Raw genomic sequence first — 12,471 nt, forward strand, 5'->3', positions numbered from 1 at the left:
CCGGAGGACTGGCGGTTTTACTGGCTTAGAAGTTCAAAAGAAAACAAGAGAGTAGTTTTTAAATTGATTATTCATATATACATATATACTTCAGTCTACTGAAGTCTATGAAAGCTCATGCTGCCAATTTCTTCCTGCTTTTTGTCAGTCACAAATAGGGTTGCCATTACCACCAGAAGGGACAACATGGAGAAAATTGTAGAATTTAGGCCAAAATGTAGGACCAATGTAGGATAAAAATGTACACCCCTCCCCACAATGTAGGACATTCAAGAAAAATGAGAGGGCATAACCAACTAAAAGCCAAAAATATTAATAATTTTTAAAAAGCATTAATATAAATCCTTGTATGAAAGGACTATTCTGCTCTGGTCAGATCCCACCTGGAATATTATGTCCAGTTCTGGGCATCACAATTTAAGGAGGACATTGAGAAACTGGAGCGTATCCAAAGGAGGGCGACTAAAATGGTGAAGGGTCTGGAAACCATGCCCTATGAGGAGCTGGGGATGTTTAGCCTGGAGAAGAGAAGGTTAAGAGCTGATATGATAGCCCTGTTTAAATACTTGAAGGGGTCTCTTATTGAGGAGGGAGCAAGCTTGTTTTCTGCTGCTCCAAAGAATAGAACACAGAATAATGGATTCTACCTCAACATTAGGAGGAACTTCCTGAGCTTTTTGACAGTGGAACACACTCCTTCCTCAGAGTGTAATGGATTCTCCTTCTTTGGAGGTCTTTAAACAGTGGTTGAATGGCCATCTGTCAGGAGTGCTTTGATTGAGAGTTCCTGCATGGCAGAATGGGTGGTCCTTGAGGTCTCTTCCAATTCTACAATTCTATGATTCTTTTCACCAAGTTGAACAAGCCCAGCTCCTTCAACCTTTTTGCATGTTTTGTTCCCCAAACCTCTTACCATCCTTGATTCAACTCTGATTCTATGCGTGTGTATTCGCTAGTGTTAGGGGCACAAGACCCCCGTGAATATAGAAAAACAAACAACAAAAGCACCGCGTTTTTACCTGAGAGAACACCTCTCTAGGCATCTCTAGGTCCTCCAACGCAACTTTGTGGTCAACGTCCAACATATACTGACCATAGAACTGCACTAGAGGAGCTACAAATGCCTAGTAGAGTATTCTCTACAGGAATCTCTAGGTCTTTCAGTGCAACTTTTAGTTAAAAGTTGATCATACAGTTTCGCTGGAGGACTTAAATATTCCTGGAGGACATATTAATAAAATCTGTAAATAATCAAATCCACAAATATCAAAGCTGCAAATATGGGGAGATGAGTATATATATCAAAGATATAGCTGTGTGAGTCTGTACACCGCTATGATCATCGCGGAATAGCGGTCTATAAATAAAACATATTATTATTATTATTATTATTAGAATCAGTATGTAGAGAGAGATCTTGTAGCACCATCAAAGGACTTGTGGTCTACTAGGTTTCCAAGATCCCTTTCACACATAGTCTCATTCAGCCAGAAATATATTTTGATTTTCTGTGTAGTAGTGGGAATAGGAGCGATTAGAAATGAAGAGGGATGTATGCAGCCATGCCAAGCCTCTTATCTATGACTCCCTAATTCAGAAGAGAATAGGGAGTCAGTGTAGATAACTAACACACCACCTACAGAAGATGTGGTGCTGAAGTCAGCTATAGTAGTCCATTTCTGCCAACCTAGCAGTCTGAACGCATGTAAAGGTGCAAATAGATAGATAGGTACCCCTTTGGTGGGAGATTAAAAGCATTTGGTGCAGTCATGCTGGCCATATGATCAGAGTTGTCTTTGACAACACTGGCTCTTTGGCTTAATTTGTTTATTTTTTTATATACCGCTATTCCAAAGATCATAGCGGTGAACAGCAAGTAAGCTAATTAGCAAGTAAGCTAATTTGCCCCCAACAGTCTGGGTACTCATTTTAGCGACCTCGGAAGGATGCAAGCCTGAGTCGAGCTTGGGCCCTTTTGCTGGTCTTGAACTCGCAACCTTGTGGTTTCGAGTGAATGGCTGCAGTACAGGCATTTAACCACTGCGCCACCAGGGCTCCTTAGTAACAGAGATGAACACCAACCCCTCGACAGCCTTGTCAAAGAGAAAGCCTTTACCTTTACCTTTACCTTAAAGTTAGTCCATCCCTAACAAGCTAGTGAGGAATTCTGGGTCATCGTAGCAAGAGAATGTCTTTACACCAGATAGGGCTCTTATGATGGAGGGAAGCTTTCTTTTTTCTGCTCCAGAGTAGCACCCAAAACAAGCAACTCAGATTACAAAAAAAGAAGTTTTAACTATTCAAGGATGGAATGTAGTATCTCAGAAGGTGGTGCGCTTTTCTCTGTTGGAGTTTTTTTTAACAGAGTTGTATATCCATGTGTCAAGGCTGCTTTAGGTGTGGATGCCAATATTGGCAGTGGATTGGTTAGATGGCCCTTAGTCTACAATTCTATTATTTTAGTTACTTTTCCCCAATCTTCAAATGCTTAAATTCTTCAGAAAATGAGTGCAGATGGCAATCCAGATGTACAACAAACATGTTTAAAAAAGTTTATTTTACAATATATACATCAGGAAATATTCAAAAGCATTACCAACAACATCAATACAGACCATAAATCACTTTTAATGTAGTTATTCTTAGTATATATCACAGTATAAAGAATATATACAAAAAAGCCAATATGTGCATTTCCCCCAAAACTTGGCATTTACATTACTGCATCAAAAATTATTTTGCTCAAAATTAAAAATTCCTGTGATGTGTAGTAATCATGTAAATTGTTTGTGTGAGGTAGCAACTAAACAATTTTGGCTAGGCATTAAGACATTAAAAGGAACATGTGAAAAAACAGCATAAGGCCAAACACTGAAAAACCGAATGGGCCAAATTAAGACAATTAATTAATCACTGTGTTAATGGCAACTCCCTTTCATATGAAGAACAGCTGTTCTGTGGGTTCATCCCCATATGGCAGTGATTATTAAGCTTCTTGCCTTAGAGAAATTAATCTGTCTAATGATAAACCCCTGCATATTGCATAGGATTCTCAGGTACACAGTTCACATGGGCTATGCTTGTTTGAGCTTTACTCTCTATGTGAACTGAGTAAGATCTCACCCTATTCTTCCCACTCCTCAATGATGCTCATGGCAAGTAGGGATAAGTATGCTCTCTTTTAGGAGCATTTTTATTATTACTGAAAAGCCCACATCTATGCCTCTGAGGTATCCAGGGTTGCTTGGAATATAGCTTCGAAATCACTGTCCAATGAAGTTCCTACTACTTAAAGAAAAGAAGTACAGATTCACCACTCTGTTATTTGCAAGTGAAAACCACTATGGAATCCTAGCGTGTGCACACTTATCTTATGACAATTGGCAAAAGGGCTATGCAGATCAACATGGGCATAATGGTAATGAACTAGGGATGCTACACCTGTCCTGCCAAGTAGGACATCCAGTTTTACTTGAGAGAAACGTGTATCTTTGTCTTAATGTGAATGCTAATTAATATCTGTGAAGTACAGTCAGCTCTCCGTATCTGTAGATTCTGCATCCATGGCTTCAAAATATTTCAAATTTCAAACTTTGATTTTGCCATTTAATATAAGAGATACATTTTACAAAGTCATTGTATAGAATGGGACTTGAGCATCCACAGGGAATCATGGAACCAAACCCCAGCAGATACCAAGGGCCCACTGTATGTGGATACCTGGATCTAGCTCCAAATATTGCAACAACTTCCACAATGTGGAATGCTATAATTTTTGCATGATGTGGGTGGCACTGAATAACAAAAAAATCAAAATAATCCTTATTTAATCATTGTATACATTTATAATTATGCCAAGGTACCACTATTTGGGATTTATTCCCATTCAAAATATTTACTTTCTTCCCCAAGTGCAGAAAATAATTAGAGAATTTTCCTTAAATATAAAAATACAGGTGTTCAACTGGCTAGTTTCACAAAGAAAACTATCCAAATAAACTAAAACACCCAAATCATATCTACAAAGTCACAGCTTACTTTTGTGACTAAATACATCACATATTAATACTTTGTGCAACCAAACACCAGTGTACTTGCATAAAATTAAAAACATGATTGTAACAGGATTACAGCCTTGGTTACAATGTCTAAAAGGTAAGATTTATTTGTATTAGTAAATTACATAATAAAATACAATAGTGTTATTTAAATGCACTGTTTTTATCGCTAGCATCCAATTTTTTTTAAAAAAGTGTCCTTACAACAGTACCCCAAAAGCAATTTCATGTCTTCAGCTATCTGTACAAATAAGACATTTTGACCACTATCTACAAAAAAAATCAAGGGATGCCTCCATTTGAACGGAAAAATACTGCATATATGTACAAAGATTACATAATGGTGAACCAAGCACTTATGTGGTATAAATGTGCTAAATATGTCCATATCATTCAGGCAAGCATTCTTGCACTCATTCACTCACACACCACAATAAATTACAAAGTAAATGAAGTTGGGGTACTGCAGCTTTTGTGCAATTTCAGCCATCCATAAGTGTTGAAGCAGTAGTGTTCTCTTTTCAGAATTAAATCGCCATGCATGCTGCCTCTCAGTAACTGTTTTCATGACCTGCTAAGATGTATAAGTTGCTGTTGGCCGTAGGGTTATCTGTAGGCCTACTCTCCAGTACCACAACTCTGGGAGGGAAAATAAGCACAGTATAAAAATAATGGCAAATATATCAAGCCAACTTGATGTATTTATGGCAAAGGAAAGGCAAGCTTCAAATTGTGAGGGCTGCACTTTGCTACTCTAAAGAAGGGTCCTGCTCAATACTGCTGGTTATGCTTCTTTATCCAAATCATAACTTGGAATGAGAACGGATGTTTCTACTGCTATTAATTCACTGGTCCAGCTGAGTGAGAGACTATTGATAAAAACAAAGATCAGCAGTCACAGTTACTGTCTGCCCTCTCTTGCTAAATAACACTCTCAGTGACTGGATCTATCAGACTCAATCTTCACTGCTGCCCCTGGGAAATAGCAGACAAGTGACTGGTGGCAGATCGTCCCGCGGTTCTTCTATTATGCTAACCAGTATTGCTGGTCCTGAGTTTAGTGGTGAGCTAAACCTAGGGTTGCCATATCCCGCCTGGGGCGGGACTTTCCCAGTTTGGGGCAGGGCCACACAGTCCTGCCCTGGTTTAGCCCCTCCCCCGGGACCTCCCCCCCCCCCCAGCAAGGCACTGGAGGCAGCTCCACCCCTCCCCATGGCTGTGTGCCACCCTCCCCGCCTCCCTGCCTGGCTTAGCCTAGAGAGCAGGTCTTCAAGACATCTGCCACTCAGAGCTATTGCCAGCCCACTTGGTATATATACCCTGCAAGAGGCCTTACTTTCCAGGTTACAGTGAGGAAAAAAAAAAGGCCATAAATCGTTCATGTTTCACTGGGAGTCTAAATGCCTCATCTTTTAAATGTATACCGCATCAGTATTCTTGTAATTCTTTATCACAGGATCGTTTTTGAGGCCCTAAACACCTTTACTTGTAGTATGCAAATTTCTCTCAAAGCTGACCAGTGGGAAAGAAGCAATCAGCCCTCCACTTGGGTTGGTTTTCAATGGCTTGGTGAAGGAAGAGATTTTGCCTTGGTGGTAAATAATAGAGGGCTTTGGGGTAGCAAAAGGCTGCAGAAATAGTTTGACCCCCCTTAAACATCCATGGCTCAGTGCTATGGGATTCTGGGAATTGTAGTTTCTTGTGGCACCAGAGCTCTTTTGACAAAAGGAGGCTGAATGGTCCACAGAGGCGGCGTTGCCTGGGGGCAGAGCCTCTTGCCAGCAGTCGGCAGTGGAAGAGAGGAGGCTGCGATGATGAGGAAAAGCAGGGGCTCCTCCGGATGGTCCTGGCCACTTCCCTTGGCTCCCTCCCTCCCTCCCTCCTTCTCCTCCTCCTCTCAGAGCTCATTCACACTCCCTGGCTTTTCTCTCCCCCCCCCCCCCGCACTTTGAAACCCCTTTAACTGCCAAAGCTCAATGCTCTGGAATTCTGGTGTCTGTGAGGCATTTGCCCTTCTCTGTCAGAGAGCTCTGGTGTCACAATAAACTACAATTCCCAGGATTCCATAGCACTGAGCCCTGGCACTCCAAGCAGTGTGTTTTGGACACAGAGATCCTCCAAATGAATCCAGTCCCTAGATTTTATATCTCTCTCACACACTGCAGGAATAATAACCCACTTTGAGACTGCTTTAACTCAATGCTAGGGAATCTTGGGAATGCTAGTGTTTGGGAGACATTGAGACTTCTGTCAGTGATGGCTCTGAGGCCACAATAGACTACAATTCCCAGGATTCCCCAGCACTGAGCAGTCTCAAACTGGACCATTTCCTCAGTGTGGATGCACCTGGGGAGGAATTCTGGGCACTGCAGTTCAACTACATTTGGAGGGTTATGGGACTCCCTGTCAGAGATAGCTCTGGGGCCACAGTGTACTACAGTTCCCAGCATTCCCCAGCACTAACCCAGGACAGTTAAGTCACTCTCGAACTGGATTATTTCCTCAGTGTGGATGCAGCTTTGGTGAGGAACTCTGGCCATTTCAGTCCAGCATTGTTTTATTTCTGCAGTGTGTTTTGGACCAGAGACAAGGTGACCAGGCATCCTCCTCCTTTTCCAGGACTTGTCCTCTTCTGTCAAATTTCAAAAGGTCCTCCATTTGGATCATGGCTAAGAAGCATGGATTTATAATTACATGGGTGTTTTTAGCTTTTATTTTTGGCCATGTCCTACATTTTTTTGCTTGGGTGCCCTACATTTTGGGGTGAGGGCATTGGTCACCTTGGTCAGAGAGCTTTCCAGGGGTTAACTGCCATTCTGCTGTGGTGCTGGAACAAACCACCATTCCCAGAATTCCATAGCATTCAGCCAAGACAGTTAAAGTGGTCTCAAACCAGATTATTTCTCCAGTGTAGATGCAGCCCAAGCCTTTTGCCTCTCTTATGCCTGAGATTTCAAAGCCCAGCCTTGGCACCACAACAAACTACAAATCCCAGGATTCCATAGGATGGAGTGATGAGAGTGAAAGCAGTGTGGCAGCAGCCTAAGCATGCTTAATGCAGTTCTTAACATGGTGCACCTCTTGCCTACAGAGTCTCACAAGACTTTTTTGTTTTACAACTTGTACCCATTAACTCCATTTCATGTCTCCTTTATTTAGTGGGGAGGAATACAGACAAAACAAGTCAAAATGAAGAAAAACCAAAGTCCCTTGACCAAAGGGTTTGGTTGTGGAATAAGCCTCTGAAATATGCAAGAGGCAATGTTAAAATAAAGCCATGTTCAATGCTCAAATGTGCTGTTTGGAATGGGGAGAGGGGGGTGGCCAGAAAGGGAAGTACATTTCCGTGATCTGTCTATGAATAATGTCAAAATGCCCTCCATTTTGATCATGCCTAAGAAACATGCATTTATATTAACATTTCTAAAAAAGCCTCAATTTTTTTGCGTGTCCTCCATTTTTTTAAAAAAATGTGTCCTACATTTGAAAATGTTGTCCTGCATTTGTCCTACATTTGTCCCGGTTTGGAGGTCCTCACTTATGGCAACCCTAGCTAAACCACACTATTCCTTCCTTCTTGGAGAAAACAGTTACACTTGAGTTTCAATACACTATGACTGAGGTTGATCATACCTGTCGGATCCAAGGAGTCTGAAAATTCTTGTACTGTCTGAAATTTCCTGTGTGATCTGCATGAAGAGAAAAATAGTATGAATCACTTTATATTTTATTTATTAAGTAAAACATGTTGTTTTTAAAATCTTTAAATGAAATTATAAACAAATATACATTTCTATCCCACTCTATGACATATAAACAAATTCTTCATGAATTAGCCTTAGCCATCATTCAAATTAACCTTAGCCATCATTTTATTTTGCAACATTAAAAAAATTACATTCTCTGTCCAGATCAGGTGTGAGAATCATGTGGCCTTGCAAATGTTATTAGACTGCAATTCGCAGCACCCCAGACCAAGGGTGGGGAATGCTGGGTGTTGAGTCCAGCAACCCTCCACTGCATTAGATGTGTATATCTATTTAAGAGAAAGTAGATGTATATATATTTGCTGTAGATGTATATATATTTCAGAAAAAGTCCTGTAAGTAAATAAAACATGCCGAGAGCATTTTTGATCATTCACTGATCTTTACACTACACTCTATACTGTATGTTTCCATTAGCATCTTTACATTTTTCAGACGTGGACTCAAAGTTGTAAATCCATCTGTTAATCTCAACTAGAGTGAGGATCATTCAATAAACCAATAGTACTTCTATAAGTGTACTTCCAAGAGAGCCAGTGTGGTGTAGTGGTTTGAGCTCAGAGCAGCAACTATGGAGATCAAGGTTTGAATCCACACTCAACCATGGAGTTATCTTAGTCACATGCTCTCAGCCTCAGAGAAAGGCAATGGGAAACCTCCTCTGAACAGATATTGCCAAGAAAACCTCATGATAGGTTTGCCTTAAGTCAAAAAAGATTTGAAGGCACACAACAAAGACTTCCAAAATTCTTGGGCTTTTACACTACACAACACTATGTTCCACATTAATACCACAATCCTGTGGCATCCTGGCAGTATTTTGGGAGGAGTATTTAGAATTCAAGATATTGCCATGGCAGTTAAAGTGGAAAGAAATGCTATCATTGTGTTGTGTGAAACAGACCCTTTTTGATTCAATGAATTTGTTCTAGATGGGCTTAACAACTAGAATTAACTCTAAAACTGAAAGACTGTGTAAGGCTACTTAGTTACTTCACTGCACTAATGAGCTGAGATTTGATCTGCAGAATTTCCAGTTCATTGTTTTTATCATCTCACCATTTTAAAAAAGAAAAAAAAAAAGATTTTGTGTCCTGCAAAATTTTCTAAAGAATGAAATAGCATGAATACTAAGAAACACAATATTGCCTTTAAGCTTATTTTTCAAGACAAGTCAATAAAACTAGCTTTTATTGCAAGATTTACCTCATTTGATCGAAAACTTCTTCCCTGCATTCCATGCTTCCAGAAAGCCAAAACACTGTCTTGTAAACAAACTAAGAGGAAGAGATAACGCTGATTTATTTACTGGTACCTAACTTGTATTTTATACACACCTGAATACACATTATAGTGAAACTCAAGAATGCAATCTGTAAATGTGCCTAACTGCAACAGAAATCAATGATGTACTTTAGATAGTTTGAGGTGGTAACAAGACCCTGTGGTTTAGCCAATTATTATTGTTGTTGTTGTTATAACCCTGCCCATTCACGAAGAATCAGGGCGGGTTACAACAGTAAAATAATACATCACACATCAAACTAATATTAAAAATTAATCCCTTCTCAACCCCACCCATCCCAATCCTAAAACCAAAAACCAAAACAATATAACATAAATTGCAATATAGAAACATTATCATTATAAAATCAGCTACGAACTGGAGAGGAGTATGATGGAAGAGGAAGGCGCAACCAACAGTTGTAGTCGGGGGGGGGGGGGGGAGTTAGGTTGGGAAAGCCTGCTGGAAGAGATCCATCTTGACGGCCTTTTAAAAGGTCGTTAGAGTGGAAATGTGACGGATCTCCCCCGGCAGGTCATTCCATAGCTTTGCAGCAGCAGTGGAAAAGGCCCTCTGGGCCAAAAGTGAAAGCAGCAGCTTCCACTCCTTCTCCCACATGTGAACCTCTGGCTGATTCTCCAGTAACCTCTCCATGCCTCCTCAGCCTCTTATGCCACTGCTCATTCCATTCAGAAGATTCCCTTGACCACATGACATTTGGGGTGAAGTTGGGGGGGGGGGGGGAGAGGGAAGACTAGGTGATGAAAAACCCTTTTCTGCTAGCCCTGTTATTTCATGCATAATCCCACATACATAAAACATTGTATTCCTCTAAATGACCCCAATATGGCGAAGGTTAGTGTTTGATTTATCCTAGCGAGGTTTTAAAATTACATTTGTCTTTAGGAGTACATAACATGAGTAGCCTGCTATTAAAGACCTTCAAGTTCTGGATGTTTCTTAGACAGCTGAGATGTGAAAATCAATTTGACTTACCTATTGACTCAATCTGGAAATCAAAGGTGAGTTCTGAAGACAGTTTCCGACTAGATTTCAATCTGCCTTGCAAATTTACTATTTTTATGCAGCCTGAAAAAAACAAACACCACATATTTTTAGTGTTTCTTACACCATGCCCTTTATTTAAATATGTACATCTAGGTCAGATAAGACACTTACAATCCAAGCAGACTAAAATGGTATCTCTCTCCAACTGTGTTACGTGTACAACATTTGTCTGTGTAATATCTGCAATAAAACAACAATATTATTTGGCATTCATGTCTATATGTAACAAGCCAGGTGCTGTAATTCAAATATTAATTTGAATATGAATTCTATTTGTATAATAATCTTTTAGGGCAATTTTGTTACCAGAACCATTGCATGTATGATGATGATACAGCCTATGGTACTGTATGTTTGAACACTCCAAGGCTTCCTGAAATTTGTGGTGTCTATTTGAGCAGAAGACTGAATGTTTTTATTTATAAATGGGTTAGTAAATCTTCTTGCACTCACAGACTCAATCTGAACAATTCCCCCAACATTGTCCATTTTGGCTTTATTCAACGTTTTGAGAAAAGACCAGGAAATATGACTGTGGATCTTCTAAAGCTATATTTGGATTGTTCCTTGGATGTGATAAATCTAGTGACTGGACCTACATAGACGAACATCACCAAATATGAAACCATAGAGAGCTTTAATGCCACCTGTGAAGAGATATTACACTGAGAGGTCCACAACCAGGTGTGAATCAACCTTATAGATTAGATATGAGTATTCCAAAATACATGTAGTTTGACTCTAAGTAAGAGAATCAATATTACTTCAAAGTGCATAACAGACAAAGTAAGATTTTATAATTCCAATTTTGAAAGGTTAGGTTCAAATGTGAAGAAGAAAACAAGACAGCTAACTGTATAAAGAAATGTGATCCAAATAATATACAAACCTGTTTCAGTAAACCATGAAGAGGTAGAATTTGGGTTGACAGTCTCAAACTTCACCACCTGATTGAAGTCTCTTCCTTTACTCACACCAACACAAACTAAAGGGAATTCCTGTTCAGGTACTACCAGCATTTCAAATAACCTCAGTGGACAAGGTACAGGAAAATCTATATGCTAAATTAAGAAAAATATTATTCATAAAGAAATTATGGAAATGTTTGTACAACTCTGCTAAACATTATTGGCTAAATCCAAGTATTAGTTCTAGCTAAAGCAGACCCTTTGAAAGAATGGGACTAGTCAAATTAATGTTTATGTTATGTCCCACTGATTGAATATCAACATGCAGGAGTCCCTCAATCTCCTATAATTAGTTGCTCAGATCTTGCTTCCAATTTGCTCATGAGGGAGTGTTACTACAGCAATTTCTACTATGGCCCTGTGTGGCTGGGATGAACTGCCTGAGAAGATGATCCAAGAATCTCATTGTTGGTTTTTAGAAAGGTCTATCAAGCTAGCTCATCTGTTCCAACTGGCAACTGGGGTTAGGCTATATTTTACCTGACTACCCAAAGCTGCGAAAAAGAAATGGAATATAAGCAGACAAATCTATAGAAACAACAGAACAGCAGACATATGAAAACAATTCAAGGTGACAGCTACTGCAACCTGAAAAATATTTTTTTATTGCTTGTGAAATTCTTAGACCGCTAAGGGAAGTCTTGAAAGGAAACTCACCTTGATTAGCATGAATTTCTGCATTGGTTCAACCCACTCCAACAGAATAATGCTAGACTGTAGTGCTCCACAAAGATATTTATGTCCTGTGTAAGGATTCCTCACTGGAAAAAAAAACAACAACCAAGATTTTGAAATATATCGGGATAAAACAAATTCAAAGTAGAACTATGTTCTACAGAATGTAAGAGGATTGGTCCAACAAGTGTTATGCTGTATTAATGTGACTCTTCCTTGAAGATACAATAGTTCTCACCTGTATATTAGGAGATAGAAAGATAGAAGGACAGCGTGGCATAGTGGTTTCAGCACTGGATTATGAATCTGGAGACCAGGGTTCGAATGCCTGTTCAAGCATGGAATCCCACTGGGTGCCCTTGGGCAAGTCTCACACTGTCATATTAAGAAGGCGGCAAAGGCAAGCCCTTTCTGATCAAATCTTGCCAAGAAAACCCTGTGTGATAGGTTTTTCTTAGAATCATAGAATCATAGAATCGTAGAGTTGGAAGAGACCACTAGGGCCATCCAGTCCAACCCCCTGCCATGCAGGAAATCCAGATCAAAGCATCCCTGACAGATGGCCATCCAGCCTCTGTTTAAAGACCTCCAAGGAAGGAGACTCTATAACCTTCCGAGGAAGTGCATTCCACTGCCGAACAGCCCTTACT

The 12,471-nt window shown here is 39.9% G+C and overlaps 1 protein-coding gene across 6 annotated transcripts in view; it reads right to left on the bottom strand.

Moving 5' to 3' along the window:
* Nucleotides 1-2,538: 2,538 nt before the first annotated feature.
* Nucleotides 2,539-12,471, bottom strand: part of MAP4K3 (mitogen-activated protein kinase kinase kinase kinase 3) — an 89,557-nt gene continuing 79,624 nt past the window's right edge. For all 6 annotated transcript variants that reach the window (XM_089529023.1, XM_089529026.1, XM_089529021.1 and 3 more), the window contains 7 exons: nucleotides 11,804-11,907; nucleotides 11,068-11,239; nucleotides 10,290-10,358; nucleotides 10,107-10,199; nucleotides 9,032-9,102; nucleotides 7,692-7,747; nucleotides 2,539-4,697 (listed from right to left, as the gene is read on the bottom strand). In XM_089529023.1, the coding sequence (XP_089385149.1) occupies nucleotides 4,610-4,697; nucleotides 7,692-7,747; nucleotides 9,032-9,102; nucleotides 10,107-10,199; nucleotides 10,290-10,358; nucleotides 11,068-11,239; nucleotides 11,804-11,907 (653 nt within the window). In that variant the 3' untranslated portion in view covers nucleotides 2,539-4,609. The remainder of the gene's footprint in view (nucleotides 4,698-7,691; nucleotides 7,748-9,031; nucleotides 9,103-10,106; nucleotides 10,200-10,289; nucleotides 10,359-11,067; nucleotides 11,240-11,803; nucleotides 11,908-12,471) is intronic.

The sequence above is a fragment of the Sceloporus occidentalis genome, unplaced genomic scaffold (assembly GCF_023333645.1).
Source record: "Sceloporus occidentalis isolate IW3139 unplaced genomic scaffold, rSceOcc1.0.p SCAF_6, whole genome shotgun sequence".
Classification (NCBI taxonomy): Eukaryota; Metazoa; Chordata; class Lepidosauria; order Squamata; family Phrynosomatidae; genus Sceloporus; species Sceloporus occidentalis.